Below are 23,982 nucleotides of genomic sequence, written 5' to 3'. Positions count from 1 at the left end.
GTTCTAGTATCTCTGATATACATTCGTTTATTCTAAATAATAGCTAATATGGAGTGAACATTCAGTTATACTCTAAGCACTGTTCTATATGCTTATGATGCGTTATTTCTTTAACTCTCATAAGAATCTTGCATGGTAGGTATATTATTGCCTCCACTTTTAAGGTTAAGAGATGGATGACCAGAGACTTTAAGTAACTTGGCCCAAAGTCACACAGCTAGTAGGTGGAGGAGCCAGAAATCAAACCCTGCTGTCCCTAAGAGCAAAAGTCTTGCCATAAACCACAGCCCCAGGGGTGATTGGGGTTGGAGGGGAAGGCAGGGCACAAGGCATTTACACAGTAGGAAGTAGGGAGGGGTCGGTGCAAAAAGAAGCTTCTTAAGAGGAAGGAAGGCTCAGAGACCTAAGAAATAAAACTGGAGAATTTTCAGACCATGTGGCAGGTACACTTCTGTCGCTTCTCAGCTCCCTAGCCTCCTGTGTCCTTCACTGTCAGCCCACAGCCTCTCTCAAACACTGAAGGGACAGAATGGAGCCACCCTCAAGAAGGTGGCAGAAACTGAGGTATGGGAATATTTCAGGTCAGCTCTTAACTAGCACGTCTGGTTTGAAATCAGGATAGCTCAGGAGAAAAAAAAAAAAAAAACCACACACACAACAGGACAGATGGCTGTTCCTAGGAAAGCTTCCTTTAAGAAATGGGATTCTGTGTCCTTATTTCACATGGCGCAAACCCTATCTTTGAGTGTCTTGTGTCGCTATCTAGCTGCAAGTATTACAACTTTTAAATAGGGGCCTGGCCTCTGCATGGCAACACTTCGCATAGGGAGCTGGTGAGCAGGAGGGCAGACATGTGTGCAATTGTGGGTCGGTAGAGACCTTTTTGCCACTTTCACAAGTTGCTGTGGGTCATTTTCAGAATAATTCTGAGACTGCTCGCTATTTGAAATGCTCAGCAATAATTGAATACAGCTGTGTGAGCATTTCTAAATGATTTCTATTTCAGAGTTAGGAAACACCAGAAAGATTTTGTTGCTCCAATTACAAAAAAGGAATTTCTTCTCGGGAACTTAGAAAAATAATTGCACACGTGTTGGGGGAGGAAAACCATGCAAACCTTTCTGACATGTAACGTATAAACACCAGTTCCAGGCCTTACCCATCAACTCATACAAATATATATGATTTGAAATGTCTATTTTTCAAGTTACTCCCGTGAATTATTATGAAGAAGGCCATATTTTATGTTCATCAAAAAATAATTTTTCTCACGTGTTAACTCCAGAAAAGTTTTAAAATAATGGAACTTTCTCCTTGAAAGAAAGTGTTCCAGTTAACTGCGTAATAAACTATCTCAAAATATAGCAGCTTAAAACAACATTTTTAATATGGTCACAGATTCTATGGATCAGGAATTTGGGTAGGGCACACAAGGGTTGTGTTGATTCTGCTCCAGGGTGTCTGAGACCTCAGCTAAGAAGGCTTAAAACTTGAGGGTGCCATGAAGGCTGGAGGCTAGAATCTTCTGGGGCTCCTGCATCAGGCACCTGGGCTAAGCTGACTTGATGAGTGCTGATGGGAGCACCTATGTGTGTCTTCGGCTTCCTCACGGCATGGCAGCCTCAGGGACCCAAATGCAAGCGTCCTGGCGAACAAAGCAGAAGCTGGATCACCTGTTGTGTCCCATACCATCACTCCCACCACACTCTCTTGCCAAAGCGATGGAAGGCCCACCCAGATTTAAGGGGAGGGGACATCATGCTGATGGAGAAGTGACAGGTCACATCACAGAAGAGCCCATGAAATGGGACTTATTATTGCAGTAGTCTTTGGAAAAATACAATCTGCCATGAGAATGAAAAATGTCACAGTGGTTCAAAATGCACATTACCCATGAGTTGACAACAGGAGAGAAAAACTTAACTGGAATAAGCTCCTTGAAGGAATATATATTTTATCCAGGACACAGTTAACAACGAGGGTAATAATGATAGTAACTAAATCTTCACTGTGTACCCGACATTTTCCCAGGTGTCTGTACGAATTCAGTTCATCCTCAGTGGAAACTGGGTTACAAAGAGGTTAAAGTAACTAGCCCAAAGTTACACAGCTAGAAATCAATAAAACCAGGCCTTAAGCCCTGGCAGTTCAGATCCACATGCTGTGTGCTTCAGCCACTCCAGTGTGTTGCCTTCCCAGCCCATTGGGAGAAAGAAGTAAAATGAAAAGTAAACGGTACATCGATGTTTGTTCCTAGGCCGTGCTAGAGATTGGGGACCAAGATTTATTGGTTGCCCACCCATGCCAGGTGTTATGCACCACATATCCCCTCTCTTGATTTTCACAGTAACCCTGTGAGGCAGGTATGACTACCACCATCTTAGGGAAGAGCAAATGGAGGTTCAGAGATGTGAAGTCACTTGCCCAAAGTCACAGAGCTGGCAAATGGTGGCCCTGGAATTCAGATTTACTAATTAATTTACTCAATTTATCTGCTTTTTCCATCTTTCTGTAGCTCCTACCTACCTACTCTCAAAGGTTTTTGTGTCCGTGTCCATTTGAATCCTAGCTAAAATATTCACTATGGAGTGTTTTGCTTCTCAGTAGAATGGCATTTGGAGGACATAGCTGAATGATTCAGAGCAGCTAAAAATCTCTTAGTTTGATTATGGAGCTTTGGGGACCAATCCTGCCCCATTTGTGTTTATCTTTATAAATTCCTGCTGGACACAAACCATGACTTTTATCTTAGATAATAATCCTAAATTCTGGAAGGATTTTTTTTTCTCTCTAAGAATATGCCTTATTGAATACCTGACATTTTCAAGAGTTTATCCTTTGCCCCATCAGACCATTAAGTGAGCAGTAACTGCTCTGAAAAGGCCTGTGTTTGACTTGGTCCTTCAGCTATAATTTGTTGGGCCCTCAACCATAACATCATGATTATGAAGCACTTAGGGAAGATGGTGCATCTAGTTTCTAAATATTTTCTCGTCTTGTGCTTCTCCTCACTAAGTCTCCAGCCCTAACTGTGCCGGGGCCCTTAACGGATTCTGGGAGAGTTTCCTGAGCTGCCATGGAAGAAAGAGGCAATTTGATGTTGGAATCCATAGATATTTGTATATCTATTTTATTCTATTAATGTGACTGACAGTTCCAGCTCTTGTGCCAGATTGCTCTCTTTTGACTTGCTTCCTGGGCTGACAACTGATGTTTTAACTCGCTCAAGATCTGTGGATTCAGAGGGTTATGCCATTTGCCTTTTTCTTCAACAACAAAAATGTCATGAAATATATCATGACTTGAAGACTGACACTGTGTTTTCCAGGGCTGGGACTTAGCAGACTTTCCTAGGCTTTATCCACAAAACAAGTCAAGGGGTTTCAGTTATAATGCTCTTATCAAGTTATAATGACATTATTTGGAACCACATCTGTTCCTAATGGGATAGAATTTAAACTAATGACAAGAGATCAAGGAGAAGTCACAAAGTTCTTAAACAGTTACAGAATTCACCAACACAACATTCAGGCATCAATGCAAACAGGAAGCTAATGAGTGAATGGTATCTCTTGTGTCATATAAAAGGATTTAAAAGCCATTGGGTTGTATTTATTTTAGTTCACTTTCTAGTACAAAAGCTCTTTGACAAGGACCCAAGCCTTTTTCATCTTAGTGTTTGGTTAGTGCCTAGCACTTAGTACATTTTTAATTGATGTCTGTTGAGTTGTTCAGAATAATCTCAGAAACTTGCTCACAGGAATTTGTTTAAACTTGGAAGCCCTTGCCAGAGAAGTGCAAGCAAGAAAGAACTGGGTTTTTTACATGTGGCTTAACCCCACCCCCCAACTCTCCAACCCAGTGCTCTCCATTTGAAATCATCCTTAGCATTCAAGGGACTAAGGTATGTTATATAATAACTGTGATTTACTCATAGTCCTACTGGAAACCTTATTTATAACTCACCTAATCTCCTTGAGGGCTTCAGAACCATTCACAGTACTTAGCACATATAGCGGACACTCAGTATGATTTGCTGAATGACTGCAATGACTGAATCATCCATCTTATTAGGAAAAGCTTTTCTATTAAGTTCCATCTTGGTCACAGAAGTTACTCATCAAATCCCATTTTGGATGAAACTACTGTTCTGTGCAAATACTTAAGATATGCATGCTTTGGTGTTTGCTTTCAGGTCCCCCCCCCCCCCGCCCGCCCAGGGAGCACTGGAGGAGGGGGAGGCCATCCCCTTTTGTCTTTTGAAGCACATTAAATGCGGTCTTCGTCCAGAGTGAAATCACGCACACAGGAACAATTATTTTCATCTTATTACAAGAAAAAGAAATACACTTGAGCTAGTAGAAGTAAAGAGGAATTTATTGTAAGGGTCTGAAGAAATTCTATGAATCTGATGATACAGCCGGGGGACTTATGGGAACTCGAATATTTGCAGGCAGATTGGTTTTCTTGGTTTTTCTCAGAATCTTGTCTTTATTTCTCTTTGCAAGTCAGCTCCATCTTCCCTGTGGAAATCAGCCTCTCCTACAGGCCTTTTGGAGTCTGCTTTCCCATAACTTCAGTTGTATTTAACTTTGACGTTAGCTATGTTTTTAATTTGGCCAAGAAGCCAATCCTATTACGAAGTGTATACGACCTTATGGCTCTAGAGCCTAAAATGTAGATGATTCGGTCTCTGTTTCAATTTCCAGAATTTCTAGAAGAGATCATTTGAACGGCCTAGCTTGAGTCACGTGACCACTCGGTCCAGTTGCCAAGGGGACGAGTCATATCCCTTTAGGGCTGTTAGAAGAAAAAGTTCTCTAAAAAGGGGTGTGGGCAAGAGGAAATGATGGATATATCTAGATCAAGAACCTTCAAAATTTTCCCTGAAAATCTGTTTTTGGAAGAAGAGATGCTTTTGTTTAGATTAATTGTCATGACAACATTTAAACTAAAAATGATGAAAATTCATTCTCATTCTTTGTACCTAATACTACTTCACTTTTTATTGCTAAAATACATCTTCATCTCTGAATCTGCTATTTTTCTCCTACAAATTATCTTTACAGGATAATTTTGTGAACCCTGGCCTTGCAGGTCCTAAGTTAGAAGCCAAATAACAAAGATAAATCCTTTGAACATTTCTTGTTGCTTCTGGCAGTTTCGTTTGTAGTGATCATTTGGCCTAAATTAAAGTGAGTTTGGAGATAGTGGAAATCAAACTCCAGGGAAAGGATTGAAAAAGCTGGGGACATGTTTTGAAGCTAAGCAGATAAAAGAGATTGTAAGTAGCCTTGAACTTTTCTCTGATAATTTACTCATTTAAAAATCTGCTTTCTTCAAAACTAATACGTGAATTTATTGAAGAATTAACTTTGTAAAATATGGATAATCTTATGTCTCAAAAATTAAAATAAAGACTGACTAGAAATGACTGTAAATTTGAACATTAAAAAAATCATTTCAGGGATGCCATTTTAATTTAAATGTGTAAAATTTATCATGTTAATGCCCTGTTACCAAGAGCTTGCTTCAGTTCGGCCCCAAATATCCCACCTACATTAGATATGTGTATGGTACCTGCCAACCCATAGTAGCTTCTAGTGAGGAAAACTCTACTTGAAAGAGAGCAAGAGCCATTGGCAAGTTATGCTTTCTATCATTTGATTCTTCCTCATCACCACAGCTGACTGGACCAGGAGAGACCACCCAGCTGACCTGCAATCGTATTCCCTCTGTCAGGAATGTGAACTAAGGAATGCCAAGGAAAGGAATTCAGGAAGCATTATTAGGAACAGAAGCTGAATCATTCTAACATGGAGAGACTTGATTTCCAACGTGCTCTGCAAAAGTCAAAGTGGGAAGAAATATGAGTCAGTGGAGGAAACCCTCCTAGAGAAAGAATGAGAAAAGTAGTAACACGTCAGAAATCAGGCGTCTTCAGAATGATCTACCGAAGCTGCCCCAATTCCACTTTTAATCCATGTGGAGACTTGTAGCAAAAGCTCCTTTTTTCTTAGAGTATCATGAGTGGCTCTCTGTTTCTTGTAACTCAAAAGCCAAACTTCAACACCATCTTATCCTGGGTTTATGTAAAAAGGCCAAGGGCTGCCAACTTACATGAGATCATGAAACTTGATAATTTGATATTTATTACACTGACATTGATCCTTTCAATAATGAAATTTGAGAAAATTGGGGGATTAGCAGTCATGCAAAGCATTTTAATGTTGGCCTGCCTTCCGAGAGCAACAAGGTTGGACCTCTTTCTCACCCATGCTGATGTGGGCAAACTTACGAGCTGGCTGCAACAGTCCCTCAGGCAGCTGGCACAGAAGTGATCTGGGAGAGAGCTGGATATGCCAATCCCTCTGTAATAATGAGGAGAGCAAACCGCTTGTCCACACTGAGTGGAGTGTGTGTGTGTGTGTGTATGTGTGTGTGTGCACACACACGTGTGGTGCCTAGTCAGTACAGCAGTAAGCAGAGTGAGCCTCTCACGAATGGCTCTCTTGCATGCTCGGGGAGAGTATTAGGTGCCTGAAATGGCCTCAAGAACTTCAAGCTCTTACTGGAGGGTTGACCAGGACAGGTTATGATGCCCCCCTCCCCCACCCCACAGTATATTGTGAATAGACATCTTTGGCCTTGTGATTTTGGTTGCTTTAGGACAGGGAAGTATATCCAGTTAGTTAAATGGTCCTACGTGCTAGAAGTGTATGCATGACACAATGTCATACGACTGTAGACATATAAAAGGACATTCAGCCAATAATTCCAAGAGGTATAAATTAAAATATTTTAAATTTAAAAAGTAACTACAGGGCACCATAGCATATTGCATGGTTTCTGGAGCCAGATATTTTGTGTCTAAAACACAGTTCCACCGCTTACTACCTGTATAACCCTGCTCAACGCACTTAAATTCTCTATACCTCAATTTCTTCATCAATATAATGGGGATAATGATCTAGCTCATCTGGTTATTGTAAGGATTAAATATATTAATTTGTATAAAGCCTGTACAACAGTGCCTGGCATATCATAAAGACTCAGTCCATGTTATTAATTATTCGTACCTACCATACTTTGAGACATAGAGACTTACTGAAACCCATAAGATGATCAGCCACAAAGTTCCTGTTTGACACTTTTTTTTAACACTCTAAAATAAAACCAAACTTTGCATTTCTCATGATTCTGTGAAAGAAGTATACCATTACCCATATTTATCTTTAATTATAAGTGGAGAAAACTAAGAATGAAATGTGAAATTTTATACTAAAGGTGATGTCCCTCTATAATTTGCCTTTTTTTTTTGTCATTGAGCTGTTCTGACTTCACTGTCATTCTCTCTGCAATAACATGCAAGAATAGAATCCCTTGGCAGCCCTCCAGGCAGTGTATGCCCTTCAGAAACTCTAGAACCACACCATACAAACAGTCCCAGGGCCCGGCACGAGGCCCGGCACACGGTAGGCGCTCACTGTCTACTCACTGTTGTTCAGTGATCCAATGTCAGCATTGCTCCCACCAGGTGGGCCCCGTCACCTCTTGTCTCAAAATCGTCAATGAGATTTTTTTTCAAGTTTGAATTATTCATCCTGCATTTCACATCTTTCCGAGATCTCACCTGGGATGAACTTCTTCTCTCCTTTTATGTAGTTGGCCCCTTTCACTATTCCTTGCCTACTTGAGTTACTGTGTCTTCTTTGGCTATGTTCTTCTTACTCATTTTTATCCCACACGTAGTACTAAATATAACTCCTTCATACTTTAACATTTTGTTTACACTCAAATGTTTCTGCTCTCTTTCCATTGGAATTATAGTTGTAGGAGACAATTGGAGGTGTTTTCCCAGCTCATAGTTCCGCCTTCTCACTCACTCCCATAACAGCTGTGTTAGAACTCATGACCCACCGTTTAACCCTAGCTGATGGGACCAAAGGTGGTTTTGGGTTTTGTTTGAAGACACTAAGTTTTGGGGTATTTTGTTTTGCACTAATAGGTAGCTGGTATATCATTATCCTCAAAAGTTGTGAGTAAAATCTCTAATTGTGAATGAAAAAATATGCTTAGAGCTATAGACATTTCAACTTAATATCCATATGATTTTATTATAAAAAGATTATGGAGTGCAAGAAAGTTCTCTATTGAATATGATGTATAGTAGCAAACATATGGTGAGTCTGTGATAAATGCCAGAAAGATTATGAATTTTAAAATGCCTAGAGAAGGAGGGGAGCGCAAGGGATTTGATTTTTTAAGATTTTTTTTTTAACTTGCTTTCAGCATCTGTTGGTCTGAACATAGACAAGGATGCAGTTAATAAGATGCTTAACATGTAATAAAATGTTCATTATCCATAGAAGAAATAAATGTGGTTAGTTCGGTGAAGATTCTTTACTCCCCTGTTGTGTATTTATGGCTTGTTTTTGGTCAACTGCAGATTTTTCTGGCATGTTGACTTTAGCTAATCACAACATAATGTTTGAGTACAACAAGAGGGGAAAGACCCTTCATTTAACTGACTACTGACCAAGCAAAGCTCTCTATCAGGAACTTCAATTTACCAGGCAGGTGAATATTTTATGAATTGACACTTTTATTATGTGGGTCTTAAAGTGTTTAATTTCCCTTTTCCTGTGAATAAGCTGCAACCTTGGTTTACGGTCTTTCAAAAGGAATGACAAATGTCACTTTGCCTTATTATTTAGCTTAGGGGAGTAGTTATAACTTCCCTGCCTGTTATCTGGTGCTTGTTCCTGCTTTAACTGTTGACTTTGGGGGTCAGCCCCATCTGTGCTGAGCTGTATGTATCCGCGTGCCCTTGGATTTTTCATGTGAACTGGCACGCGGTAGTGGAGATTAGGTCACTCTGCTTCATGTGTCAACTCTGCAGCTAAACACATCCAGTCACTTCACATATGCAGTTGTATTGGCTGAATTTAAAAATCGTGAAAATGAAAAACAAAACAAACGCATCTGGTATAGTTCAAGGTCAGATGGACATTCATAAGCAAGTTGGAAATGGATGAAACATTCGATCAAAATTTTAGATTTAGCTTTCTGATATCAGCTGATCTTTTAGTGCACCCTCCAAGTCGTGCCACTGTGTAGCACCTTATAGTCGGGAAAGCATTCTCATTTGGAGTCATTTCTTATTTAGATTCTAAGGCTCTCGTTGCTACAACTGGAACATCTCACAATTAGCAGAAAAGTCACAGATTGTGCAGACTCTGCCAGCCAGAGTCCCGAACCCTCTCTCTCTGTCCCTCGTTTTGGGATGAGGAGTTTACCTCCCAAATGTGAGCCCCTGGGACCTCCGATTCCCTGCTGTCTTACATGTGGCTCGATCATTTGCTGTGTCGATCATGGTGCCTTAGAATAATAGGTCCTAAGTAAATATTTATCAAATTGTTACAGGACTGCACAAAACAAGTACAAGAAGCTTTTAACACATTTATTGATTCATTTTTCTTTAATATTTCCACATCCTCCCTTCCACGAAATTCTTCCTGTAGTTTTATTCAAAAAATGACAACACTGTACATGTTTTCATACTTTGCAGCCCACAAGTTCCTGTCACAAGCATCATCCCATTTGATTTTCTCAAAAACCTTGAGAGACATATAGGCAGGAAATGATCATTCCTATTTCACAGATGGGATACCCAAGGCAGGAATAGAGGGATTAGTGATGTGGTACTGAGGTGTCTGTCCCCTAAACTAGCCCTTTGTCCACTCTTTTAGGATGCCTTTCTTCTGCCTCAGTGTGACCTCTTTCCTGTGTCCCTGTCTCGGGGGTGATTGACAGCAGGGAGGCTCTCTTCCAGGGCTAGCTCCTGGCTACAAGCTCCCTTCATTGTTTGTAGTTACTCTGGCCTTGGGCTAAGAATGGCAAAATAAATTCTTCTATTCAAAAATCATTTATAATGTAGCTTCTAAAATGTGTACCTTGATTTTGCATCCTACGGTCTCATGATATCTATGTAGGTAACGTTTTAGTTGATTTTGTTTTTTACTGTGTCAACAACCATACCCAACTCTCCAGTGATTTACAGTATCAAAGAGAAGCAGATCAAATGTTCACATGATTATCCTGATAACCCTGCATGATCTGGCTTCTACCTACATTCCCAACTTTATTGTATAACCCTTTTCTGCTCAATCAGTAAGTTCAAACAACATGGAGTTCTTTCTGCTCCTAATATAAGCCAAGCTCATTTCTACCCTAGGGCATTTGTATCTGTACCTTCTAGATGGAATCTCATTGTTCCCTCAGGTCTTCCCCAGATCTTGCACAGGTGACTCTGTCTTAGCATTCAGGTGTCTGCTCAAAGGCCTCCTTAAAGAGGCCTTTCCTGGTCTCCTTGTTAAGTGAAAGGAGGTAGGTATAGAATAGTGTGCTTAGTGTGCTTCCATTTCTCTGTGTTTTCTTAAATATCATTTACACAAATATATACAAGGAATAGGGCTGGAAAGATACACAAGAAATTAATAACAGTGGTTTCCACTAGGGAGAAGAATGGCAGGATGAAAATGGGATTAAAACATTTTTCACTCTTTTGTATTATTTAGATTGTTTACCACTTGTATTACTTATTACACTAATTAAAGCCTCTATAAAATAATGAGAAAAAAAGAACCCATTGGATTGTCTAAACCTAGCAAATTGGAAATATAACAAGAATAGACATTTAACATTTCACTTAGATTCAGTAATTCAGTTGTACTGGTCCTGGTGAGATGCATCCTGCTTAAAAGCAGTTCACCTGACAAAAAGTTAAAATTTTATTGACCACAAGCTCAACATGATCCAACCACGTGGCTGCTTAAAGTGACGATCTCCACCCAACAACAGCTGAATACATATTTTTCTCAAGTACAAATGGAACATTCTCCAGGATAGACCACATGTTAAATAACAAAACAAATCTTAACAAATTTAAGGAGAATAAAATCATACTCATATCTTTTCTGACCACAGTGGAATGAAACTAGAAATCAATAGCAAAGAAAATTAGGAAATTCACAAATATTTAGAAATGAAACGCATATTCTTGAACAATCAATGGGGCAAAAAAGAAATCGAAAGGGAAATTACAAAATATCTTGAGACAAATGAAAATAAAATACCATATACCAATACTTACAGGATGTAGCAAAAATAGTACTAAGAGGGAACTTTAAAATGATAAATGCCTACACTAAAAAAGACATAGGATCGTAAATAAACAACCTGATCCTACACCTCCAGGAACTAGAAAACAAAGAACAATCTAAGTCCAAAGTTAGTCAGAGGAAGGCAATAAAGATTAGAGCAGAAATAAACAAAATAGAAAATAGAAAAAAAAAAACTAACCTGGGAGTTGTTTTTTTTTAAAATATCAATGAAATTGACAAGTTTTTAGCTAGCCTAGTTAAGAAAAAAAGAGAGAGACTCAAATAAGTAAAATCATAAATAAAAGAGGGGACATTATTACCACTTCTTCAGAAATAAAAAGGATTATGAGAGTACTAAGAATAGTTCTGCACCAACAAACAAGATAGCCTAGAAGAAATGGGCAAATTTCTAGAAACATGTAACTTACCAGGATTGAATTGTGAAGAAAAAGAAAATCTGAACAGACCAAAACGAGTAAGGAGATTGAATTAATAATGTAAAATAATGTAAAATGTTTCTTCTCCAACGAAGAAAATTCCAGGAAGATGGCTTCACTGGTGAATTCCACTAAACATTTAAAGAATTAATACCAATTCTTCTCAAACTCTTCTTAAAAAATTGAACAAGAGGAAACATCATTATCTTGATTCCAAACTCATTTTATAAGGCCAGTATTACCCTGATACCAAAGCTAGAAAAAGACACTACAAGAAAACTATAGGCCACTTTGAATATAGATGAAGAAATCCCCAATACAATACTAGCAAACTGAACTCAACAGCACATTGAAAGGATCATATACCATGACCAAGTGAGATCTATTCCTGGTGTACAAGGATGGTTCAACACTATATTAGCAGAACAAAGGATAAAAATCTCATGATGGGTGGCTCAGATGGTTAAGTGTCTGCCTTCGGCTCAGGTCATGATCTCCAGGTCCTGGGGTTGAGCCCCATGTCGGGCTCCCAGCTAGGTGGGGAGTCTGCTTCTCTCTCTCCCTCTGCCCCTCTCCCTACTTGTGCTCTGTCTCTCTCTCAAATGAATAAATAAAATCTTTTTTAAAAAAATCTCATGATGCTCTCAATAGATGCAGAAAAAGCATTTGACAAAATCAAACACCCTTTCTTGATTAAAAAAAAAAAAAACCTCAAAAAACCAGGAATAAGAGGAAATTATCTCAACATAAGAAAGACCATGTATGAAAAGCTTACAGCTAAGATCATACTCAATGGTGAAAAATGAAAAGTTTTTCCTCTAAGATTAGGAACAAGACAAAGATGCCCACTCTTGCCACTTCTATTCAATATAGTAGTGCAAGTTCCAGCTAGAGTAATTAGGCAAGAAAAAGAAATAAAAGGTCCAAGTTGGAAAAGAAGTAAAATTATCTCTGCTCACAGGTGACATGACCTTATATGTAGACACATATAAAAATTGTACCAAAAAACCTGTTAGAAGAAATAAAAGAATTCAGTAAAGTTGCAGGATACAAAATCAATATACCAAAATTAGGGTGTGTTTCTATGCACCAACAATGAACTATCTGAAAAGGACACTGAGAAAACAATACCACTTATAATAGCATCAGCAGGAATAAAATACTTAGGAATAAACATAATCAAGGAGACAAGAGTTTTATACTGAAAACTAGAAAACATTAATTAAAGAAATGAGAGAAGACACAAATGGAAAGACATCCCCTGTTCATGGATTAGAAGACTTAATATTGTTAAAATGTCCGTATTATACAAAACAATCTGCAGATTTAGAGCAATCTATCAAAATCCCAATGGCATTTTTTATAGGATAGAAAAAAACAATTTTAAAATTCATATGGAACCCCAAATAGCCAAAACCATCTTAAAAAGAACAAGCTGCAGGTCTCACACGTCCTGATTTCAAAACATATTACAAAGCTACAGTAATCAAGACAGTATGGTACTGGCATAAAGCTAGACATATAGACCAATGGAAGAGAGTCCAGAAACAAACCTACACAAATACGGCCAACTGATCTTTGACGAGCGTGCTAAGAACACATAATGGAAAAGGGTAGCCTCTTCAATCAATGGTGCTGGGAAAACTGGATATCCTCTGGAAAAAGAATGAAATTGGACCTGTATCTTGTACCATACCAAAAAATCAACCCAAAATGGGTCAAAGACTTGAGCCTAAGACCTGACACTGTAAGACTCCTAGAAGAAAACAAAGGGGAAATGTTTTATAATATCGGTCTTGGCAACGATTTCTTTGATTTGACACCAAAAAGCACCAGCAGCAAAAGCAAAAATAGACAGATTAGACTACACCAAACTAAAAAACTGTTGCACAGCAAAGGAAATAATCAACACTGTGAAAAGGCAAATGGGAGAAAATATGTGCAAACCGTGTATCTGATAAGGAGTTAATATCTGAAAAACATAAACTCCTATAACTCAATACCAAAAAAGGAAATAACTCAATTTAAAAGTGGGCAAAGGAACTGAATAGACATTTCTCCAAAGAAGATAAATACAACTGCTATATGAAAAGATGTTCAACATCACTAATTATTAAGGAAATACACATCAAAACCACAATGTGATATCTCACACCTGTTAGGATGTTCGTTATCAAAAAACCCCTCAGAAAATAGCAAATGTTGAAGAGGATATAGAGAAATGGGAATCTTTGTGCCCTGCTAGTGGGAATAGAAAGTGGTACTGTCATTATGGAAAATAAAATAGAGTTCCCTCAAAAAACTAAAAATAGAACTACCATATGATCTAGCAGTCCTACCTCCGGGTATTGACTCAAAATAATTCAAATCAGTATCTCAAAAACAGTTGCACTTCCCTCCTCATTGCAGCATTATTCACAATAGCCAAGTAGTGAAGACAACCTGAATGTCCATTAAAAAAATGTAGCATTGGGACGCCTGGGTGGCTCAGTCGTTAAGCATCTGCCTTCGGCTCAGGTCATGATCCCAGGGGCCTGGGATGGAGCCCCGCGTCGGGGGCGGGGGGGGGGGTCCCTGCTCAGCGGGGAGCCTGCTTCTCCCTCTGCGTTCTCCCCTTCCCCCCCACCTCTGCTCGTTCTCTCTCTCTTTCTCTTGCTCTCAAATAAATAAATAATTTTTAAAAAATGTAGCATAGATAGACACACAATGAATATTATTCAGCCTTAAAAAGAAGGAAGTCCTGTTATATGCTATGTCATAGGTAAACCTGGAGGACAGCTTGCTAAAAAATAAACCAGTCATAGAAGGAGAAATAATGCATGATTCCACTTCTACGACGTATCTAAAATCATCAGACTCACAGAAGTAGAAAGTGCAATGGTCATCACCAGGGTCTGTGAGGAGGGAGAAATGAGTTGCTCTTCAATGAGTATGAAGTTTCTGTCACGCAAGATGAAAAAGTTCACGGAGACCTGCTGGACAAGCTGTGTGTAGAGTTAACAATATCCTACAGTACTCTAAATTTGTCCAGGGCAGCTCTCATGTTATGCATTTTTTACCACAATAAAAAAAAAGTGAATGCACCTCACAATAGCAATCAAAGAAATGCAAATAAAAAATTATCACCTGTCACATTAGCAAGGGTTTAAAATGCTGATGAGAGTTCCCTGAGGCAGTCTCTCTCATTTACTGCTAGTTACAGTGTAAATTGGCAGGCATAACCATTTTGAAAAACACTTTGGAAATATTCATCAAAGGTCTTAAAAGTGTTTATACCCTTTGATGTAATAATTTTACTTGTAGGAATCTCTTCTCATGCAGTAATAACAAATGTAAATATGTTTATTATTTATAAGACCAAAAATTAGAAGTCTTCCCAACGTTCCATGAGAGAGGAATGGTTAATAGATGTTGACATATAGGATGAAACAACAAAAATGTTTATGAAGTTTATTGACAAGAGAAAACTCACAATATAATATTAATACATTATTAATATAATTATATATTATATAATATAAATATCATTAATATTATATATTATTAATATAATAAAAGGGAGGATAACAAACTGTGTAAAGGGTGATTACACATTATATTATTACTACTATGTCAAAAAATTAAAAATAAAAGTGATGGAAATCGACAAAAAGTTATATAGGGTTATTTCTAGGTAATGAGACCTATGGATGACTTAAGATTGTAAGATATATTTAACATACAATATTATATATTTAATTTATTATATAAATACATTATGTTAAATATATATTTTATATGTATCTTAATATATATTTATATATATAATTTTAAAATGGAATGTGATCTAAGGTTTCATGAGAAAGAAAAGACCAGTTTTTCCAAACATATATTTTTTAAAGTATCATCTTAATCTTTAAGTCTTTGCAAACATAAACATGTAAGGTAGAATGTAGAATGACCAAAAATTAGATTCTTCAAATACCGGAAGGTATTTGTTTGGCTTTATTCAAGGTATGGTTAAGACAAGCAAACTTCTTCGCTGAGTGTTTTCATTCTAGCTTAAAAAGAGGTAGGTAACAGGGGAGAAATCAAGAGAAAGCCTTATATTATTTATTTGTGTAGTAAACATATGGCCTTTGGTAGTCCAAGAAATAGCATCAACTCCTTCTGGGAAGCTGTGGGTGGGTCATCCTCTCCTGGAGAGTGGTTTAGGAGAGATGCAAATGGGATGGTAAGCAGGGAGGGAATGGGCGGGTCTGCCCTGGCAGCTAGGTCAGTCAAACCCACCGTGGGTTGGCAGATGGCACAGCCAGATTGTCCCACCAGCCTGAAGCTACTAACTAAAACAATTACGTTCAAGAAGAGATAAATTCATGCTACAATCAGATTCCTAATATTAGCTAGGGATCGTAGGGGTTGATATGCTAATTGGCTTAAGTTGTGAGCAGAAAACTCAAAAAGGATGGGCAGAGAAAGGTGCAAGCTGCTTCTAAAGGGATGTAAGTCACCGACTTTGGGAAAAAGTTAAAATTTATGCCCCACCACTCTGCTCTCCTCCCAGCCCTGCCATTTGATGCCACTTAAAAGTGTTCTTTTACTGGGGTGCCTGGGTGGCTCAGGTGGTTAAGCATCCGCCTTTGGCTCAGGTCATGATCTCATGATCTCAGGGTCCTGGGATGGAGCCCTGCATCGGGCTCCCTGCTCAGCAAGAAGCCTGCTTCTCCCTAGCCCTCTGCTTGTGCTCTCTTGCTCTCTCTGTCAAATAAATAAAGAAAATCTTTTTTTTTTTTAAGTGTTCTTGGGGCACCTGGGTGGCTCAGTCGTTAAGCGTCTGCCTTCGGCTCAGGTCATGATCCCAGGGTCCTGGGATCGAGCCCCGCATCGGGCTCCCTACTTGGCGGGGAGCCTGCTTCTCCCTCTCCCACTCCCCCTGCTGTGTTCCCTCTCTCACTGTGTCTCTCTCTGTCAAATAAATAAAATCTTCAAAAAATAAAAAAAGTGTTCTTTTACTTATACTGTGTTTCCTTGAAATCAGAGAATGCAAAGTTGGGGACCTTGAGCCCAATGTAGAAAATAGAAACAGTTTTAGTGGGCCCGTGCTGTATTAAAAAAAAGACAAACTTGAACGAGTTGTTTCACAGTTCAAAATTGGGAGATTTGGCATAAAATTCAGGATTTGGGCTTTTAAAAAAGTTAAAATTAGCAGTAGTGAGCTGTTATCATCACATGACAACAATTTGCTGGAGATGAGTGACTGATGCTCATGTTAGAAGGCACTAGCTCACCAATTTTCCACAGTCCTCACTCAGCCCATATGCTCATTTGAATTTCCATTCCTAGTCGCTGTGTACATTCCCCAGGCTTTCGGGTGTCAGAGTGATTTACAAAACTGGTCTGCCAGCCCTGAGCTGCCTACAGTAAAAGTCTCCACTGATCAAAAACAAAACAGAAAAACCAAAAAACCCCACCTCATTCAAAGCAACACTTCCTAAATTCTGTTAAGGACAGACCTGAGTCAGAACCATAAACATGTTCAAAGACATGCTGGGAGAACAGAAAGAGAGTGCTGCGCCTCTGAAGGTCAGGGGCGCCATGGGCAGACAGCTAGAATGGAGAACCTGCAAAGACGGGGACGTCCTATGGGAAACTCTTAGCCTAGGGTTTGGAATACTTAGTTGGAGGTTAATAAATATTTGTTTCTATCTTCCTAAGAGCAGATGCAGAGCACAGCAAGGAGGAAATGGAGCCAGAATAGTGTAATGCAATGCACAAAAGCACAGCATGCCAAGAGAGAAAGAGGGAGGAGGTAATTGTAGCCTGGAGAGCAGTAGCAACAACAGAACAAGCCTGGAGAAGTTAGAATGACAGAGCCAAGTACTATAATAACAGGGGACTGCATAACCATGGCATGATTCTGATAGATCTTTTGCTAGTCACACATCTATATGGTAAGTGGAAGCACAGACTACATAGATGAAGGTAGCATTAATCAAACAGAAAATCCAGATGGAAATTCACATCAAAACCCTAGTGATGAGAAAACATTCAACCCATTAGTGAAGGCTTGTGGGTTAAAACTACAACAGCATATACATTAAAAAATACAGAGAATATATAAAACATGCAAAGTAGCTGGATTCAGTTGAAGTATAGAATTTCTATACTTACCTGAAACAAGTTAATGGTTTAATTTTGTGTGTGTGTTTGGCTTACCAACGGTGTGGCTATAGCTACTTTGAAATAATTTATTTCTAAAGCCTCAATTTAAAAAATCAGTTAATAATGGAAGTAAAACTTTCTGAAGCATCATGTCACTATAGTAATAACCTGTCAGAGAATGTTATGCAAAGGTGTTGGACGGCAGGATGGAAGGTTACAGATGTAATTTTTTTTTCTAGCGCTTTCCTTAGGGTCATGGCTAATCAGTCATTGTTTACACATAAGGTAGCTTTTGCACTATTTATTTCTCTAAATATTTAACAGTCTTGGGAGGCAGTGACTAGCAATAATATGGAGTTTCTAGCATGTTACGAGTGCTTAGTAAATGGTAAAACGAAATCCTGCATGATGAAAAACAGCAGTCAGTAAATCTATTATACTCTAAACCATTTTAAAGCCATAGTAGTATTTAGAAAAGCATTATAAGCAAACACAGTGCGTTGACTAAATTATGGTAATAAAGGAACACTTATATTCACTAAAAAGTTCACCCAAGTAATTTCTTCTTAAATTTCTTAGGGGAGCGAGAGAAGGTATGGGAAAAATGGATGGAGTATGGATTAAAACAACAACTTTTTTTTTTTTTTTAACCATGTGGAACCCTGCTGACCACACATTGGGTAGTTATAACCTATACACTGGCGGAGTGCTCCAAATGCCTTCAAAATTCAAAACTCCCTCTAATTCAGCACCAATGAGCAAAACCCTGCAAATTTCTAAATGTCTTCAAGCTTTGAAAGACTTGGTTTTGGAAGAGGAGGTACCCAGGTGCGTGAGTGCAGCTCCAGATGTATGCCGCTCTACAGTGACACCGGGAAAGCACATGCTCTCTAACCCCGAGAGGAAGTTCTTCTTTTACGTCTAACGGAACGGGGGACTGCTAGGCTAGACTTGGGAACCTTGACTGTTGCGTTTCCGGGATCCAGTGCAGCCTTCAGCTGCTAGAGAACTGGGCTGCAAGAGCTGAGAACCCCGTGCCTTAAGTTTGGGGAAGGAAGCGAGAGGAAAAAAAAAATAGAACTGCTCCTTTAAGAACTTCCTTTCCCTTTTACTCTATGTTTACATAACACGGGGGCCGTTCCACCGCGGGGCCCAAGGGGGGCGGGGAGGGGGCGCGGGCGGCACCACGCGCCAGGGGGAGGGGGCGCCGGGCGGGCGGGGGCCTGCGGGGCTTTGGGCGGAGGGCCGGCGGGCTCCCACCTGCCCGCGCGCCAGAGGGGCGGCTCCGCGGTCCTGCCCCCGCCCCTCCCCCGCTCGCTGCCCCCGCCCCTCCCGCGCTGGCTTTCTCCCTCCCTCCTTCCCTCCGCGAGGTTCCAGCGGCAGCGGTAGCAGCGGCGGCGCTCGGCGCGGGCAGGTCTGTCTGCTGCCCGGTCCCATTTGTTGCCGAGTCCGGCTCGGAGCGGCAGCGGCGCACGGAGCTCCCGGGAGCCCGGCGGGGCAGCCGCACAGCCACGACGGAGCAGCCGCGGGACTGGCCGCCCCGCGCCCCCTTCGCCGCCGTGCCCTTCCCCGGCGCGCTCACCCCCTTCTCAGGATGGGATTGTAGCGGCGGCGCGGACTCAGCGGGGATCGCGGCGGAGGAGGCGGCGGCGGCGGCCGATCGGGGCTCCATGTTTTCCCCCGGCCAGGAGGAGCACTGCACCCCCAATAAGGAGCCAGTGAAATACGGGGAGCTGGTGGTACTGGGGTGAGTCCCGAGATCTCCGACCCCGGGAGCCTGACGGCGGGCGGCTAGTGCTCCGGGCTGGGTGGCCGCAGGGCGCCCGCATCCCCGAGCGGGGCCAGCGGGGTGTCTCGGACGCTCTCAAGGGAACGCTGGGGCGCCTAGGGCGGCGGGGGCGGCTCGGGGGCCGGGCCGGCAAGCGCCCGGGGAGCGGTGCCCCCTGTCAGCGCGCGCGGGGCGCTGCAGAGACCGCCGAGATGCGCTCTCCCCGCGGAGGACCGCGGCCGAGGAAGTGGCGGAGTGGGGCCGGCCCCGGAGAGGCAGAGACTGTGGCGACCCCGCGCCCCGCGGGGAGCTGCGCTGGGGGACCGAGTCCTCGTCCATACCGGGAGGGAGGGGAGTGGACCCTTGCTCGACTTCCTCGCGCGCCCTGGGTCAGGGAGGGCGGGTAAGGGCCGGGGCCGAGGCGCCACCGTCGTAGGCACCTCGCGGTGTCGGGGGAGACTCCCCAGTTGGCGAAGCTGAAAGGCCGGTGGGGTCCACGGTCCCCGGGGACCCTCTGCCGGGTGGACTGTGATCCCGGCTCCCGGAACTCCGAGCGCGGCGCTGCGGGCTTGGCCGCCGCGGGCAGTGGGATCTGCGCGGTGGGCGTCCACGGGCAGCGCTTTGCATATTGTTATGGTGACCGCCGCGGGTAGCCGCAGCCCGGGGGCAGTGAACTGTCTGTGACCCGGGCGGGCAGGCCGGCCCTCGGCTCCCCCAGGCGGGAGTGTCCTGGAGGGGGCAGGGACACGGCTGAGCCTCCCCGGGCTCCCGGGGCGCGCGGGGCCGCATCCCCACCGTCCCGGGCCGCGGCCTCGCTGCTGTCCTCCGGGCGGCGGGGAGCTCGGCCGCCTCGGCTCCCTCCCCGCTTGTGAAAACCACATTTTGAAGATAGTAATTATCTACAATCGTTAAACAGCAGCAATTAGAGACTTCATCTACTTCTTGAGTTTCCCTGTGACATTTCTATTGTTTACCCTTAATAAGCCGGGAGAGAGGCTTCGCAGGATTAAAGCAGGATAAAGTGGGCAGTGAAAGGGGAGCAGAATGGGGAGGAGGGAAATGCAGGAAACTCGGGAGAGGGAGCAACTTGGATTTAGTATCTGGAGAAGAAAGGATTATTTTCTCCTTCGGATGTGTCACTCCTGGGAACCCGTGCTTTTGTCCTCTGTTGAAAGACCTGTATTCTGACCGTCATCGGTGCTGATAGGTAGGCTTAGCCCACAAATGAGGAGCCATGGGTAGGGAGCAACTTAGGGAACTCTGAAAAACGTGTTTTGATAACTGAATACGTTGAAGTAAGTGCCGACTTAAAAATAATTTTAAAAGAGAAGAATTTTTAAGGGAAGCTTCCCCAGTACAGCTGGAATTTGTCTAGTCCTCCTCACGTTGTTGCTGCAGTACTAAGTGGAGCATTATTGGAAATCTCATTACCTATTTTGAAGTTTGCAGATAAGCGGTTTTTCCCACTTGCATCTTAAATGCGCCGAAAAGACAGATGTCCGGGTTCAGTGGCAGGAGAGTGGAATGACAGGGAAAAGCCCGAGGTTAGCTTGTCTTACATAACCTCAGCCCAACCTAATTTTGTGGAGTTTGGTTTTGTGTGTCTGGCTTCAAAGTATGTTTAGCGTACTTTGTGAACCTGACACGAAGGATTAACTTACACCAGAGCTTTATTTCGTTATTTCCTTTTGAGGAAATCATTGTTGAGATGTTTCAGAAAAGCAGTGTCCGAGTGGGCCTTGGAGAGGTTTTGTGTTTATAGCTGCAAGTGCAGGGCGTTCCAGAGTGGTGGAAAGGATTCAGACCCAGGATTGCCCTGGCATCATAGGCTTACTCTAAAGTAGGCTATGTAAATGCATTGCCCACTGCGTGTGCTTTGTCCTGGACTGATGGTTTTCCGGGAGACAGTAAGTATGACATAGTTGGCACTTTACTATTTGGGGCCAGACACGAAGCAGTTATTTGAGTACCTGATATGGGCCAGCACTGCTTAGGCATTGAGGATCCAGCAGTGAGTGAGGAGCTTTCCATTTAGCGTGGAGTGGCTGTCACCAGCAGACAGAAACATGTAAACAAATGAATAATACATGGCCGTATGTCAGGTGTTGCCAGGCTCTCAACGGAAGGTGGTTAACTTAGGGAATGTCTGCGCTAGGTAGGTATTGCTTTCTTTAGCTAGGCGGTCAAGGCAGGTCTCTCTGAGGAAGTGAAATGTGAGTTGACATCAGACTGCTGAGAAGATACTGGTCAGGTTATTGAACAGTTGAGAAGAATTGTGGTTTGTTTGTTTGTTTTTTTTTTGAGGGTAGATTTCTGACTCTCTAGAAATATGGAACACAATGAAGAATGCTGGGGAAACAGTGAGTAACAGGTAGGCTTGAAAGAGACTCTTATTAATCTGTATCCTACCCTCAGGACTTGAGACAGTGCCCTCCCCCTTAAAATGACAACAACAGTCAATAATTAATATCAGCTTTGCATATCTGGTCATCTGGGTCATAAATATTGATAGAGGATTTCTAGTAGGTTTTATTGATAAAATTAATCTCGACATCTAAAAATGACCAATACTGATACTGATACAAGCTTTTGCTTTTTTTTTTTTTTAACTCTTGTGTAACTACCGTTCTCTTCTAAATTTCTTCTTTTTTTTTCTCTCTCTTCTAAATTTCATAGTAAAATGTTAGTGAGAAATCCTGGGGAGCGGACTGAGGAACTATGCACACATATGTAATCGTATATAGACACACACATGGATATGGATATATGTATTATACCTGTATCCACATGCGAACAGGTGTCTTTTCACGTATTACACAATATTAAGGGAATTGCCAGGTAGTTAGGATGTTAATAGGGTCATCACCTTCTCAGTGGATTAGTGGAATTTCATTATTTCTGGATTCCAACCAGTGAATGTATCCTGCCACAACCCTTCCTTGTGCCCATTACATAATTCAAGGCAGAGAAAATGACTGGTCTGTCAGGTCATTCTTGCTATTCATTTTAAAGCTGGCCGACGTGTTAAAGTTGGGGCAATGTGTCTGGATTTGAGAGGCAGTTCAGTGTAGTGGGGAGGGCATAAAGGAACAGTCGGGAGACCCGGATTGAATCTCTGCTTTCAACTAGCTTTGTGACTTTGGCTTAGTCTCTCACCCTGTCTCTGCTTCTTCAGCCATAATGAAATATGATTGGATTAGGTCATCTTTAAGGGCCCTTCCTGGTCTATACCCTGTAATACTGTTCCTTGGTTCAAATAGGGAAGATGCAGTTAACATGCTGTTTGTTGGTTTTGAATACTCTTAAGGTGATGGTGTTAGGATTCTAATGGGAACTGTCTTTACATAGCAGAAAAGACCAATGCTGTGATTACTTCTTTTGAAGTAGGTATGTGCAAAACAGGCTTTTTAAAAAAAGTTGTCATGGTACGCATATATTTGGCTCATTGGTGTTGGGTTATATGTGAAGGCATTCAAATCTGGTAAAACTTTCTGTTTCAAACTTAAGAAAGGCATTATTATTCTGCAGTTAAGCTCAATAGGCTGGAAAAGCTAGCATAAGGAAGAGATAATCTGGATAGGATTTTGGAACTGGAAGGGGCCTAAGAGGTCCTGGTATACCTTTAGCCCTTTTATGTCACTGATGAAGAAGAAACTGAGGCTCCGGAAGGAAGGAGATTTGTTCAAGTTCACAGTTGAGCTGGATCATGGCGCTGCTGGGTCACTGTTTCCCCACTTCAGGGCAGATTCCAGTGGTGCTGTCAGTTCCTCAAAGCTTCAGTTTTTTTGTAACTTGCACGAGGGGAGCTGAATCCCTTTCTGGATTCAATTTGAAGCATGCAGCCCTCATGCTAATGGCCCATCATGGTTTTTTGGAAAAATATTGCTTACTCTCAGTTCCCCTCACCTCACAGTGGAATGGATAATACATTTTGCAAGGCTTTATTTTTAATTTGATGCTTTGCCAAATGTATTTTTATTGGCTCTCCCAGCCAACAGTTTTTGGGGTCTTCAGATGGAATTCAGGAAATCCATGAACTTGGATTGGGAAGAAAAATGCATGTCTATTTTCACTATAGTCAGACTGAAATTTAGCATTTCACTCAATTAGGAATATAGGCAACAGATAGAACTGCTGCTAGATTTGCTACTTGCTGCATTAATACAGAACTGCATATATTATTGTGTCGTAACTTAAAACTGTCTTGATAACTAAGTATAATTATTTTCACTTGTAATCCTTTGAATTTTATTTTATGCATTTAAACCATTTTTCTGAGAAGGGCTCAGTAGGCTTTACCAGACTGACAAAGGGATCCTTGGCACAAAAATGGGTTAAAAACCTCTACAAAAGAATGCTTATGAATATGACTGAAAATGAAGTATTTTAGTGGAAACTGATCAAGGTCTTGAAAAGGTTGAAAAGTCAGGGATGGGTTGGGGGGACCTGCCCTTTTTTCTTTGGATAGTGC

The 23,982-nt window shown here is 41.6% G+C and overlaps 1 protein-coding gene across 7 annotated transcripts in view; it reads left to right on the top strand.

Annotated features, from left to right (window-relative positions):
- PELI2 (pellino E3 ubiquitin protein ligase family member 2) overlaps positions 1-23,982 on the top strand; it is a 556,167-nt gene that overhangs the window by 327,254 nt on the left and 204,931 nt on the right. For 2 of the 7 annotated variants that reach the window (XM_027571672.2, XM_027571671.2), the window contains exon 1: positions 19,034-19,490. The exons of 4 other annotated variants lie outside the window; for them this stretch is intronic. In XM_027571672.2, coding sequence (XP_027427473.1) covers positions 19,414-19,490 — 77 coding nt within the window. In that variant the 5' untranslated portion in view covers positions 19,034-19,413. Of the gene's footprint in view, positions 1-18,952; positions 19,491-23,982 lie in introns of those variants that run through there. One more of the 7 variants, XM_027571670.2, reaches the window with a different exon arrangement.

The sequence above is a fragment of the Zalophus californianus genome, chromosome 6, assembly GCF_009762305.2.
Source record: "Zalophus californianus isolate mZalCal1 chromosome 6, mZalCal1.pri.v2, whole genome shotgun sequence".
Lineage (NCBI taxonomy): Eukaryota > Metazoa > Chordata > Mammalia > Carnivora > Otariidae > Zalophus > Zalophus californianus.
The sequence above is the reverse complement of the archived record's forward strand: the minus strand, read 5'-3'. Positions and strand labels throughout refer to the sequence as shown.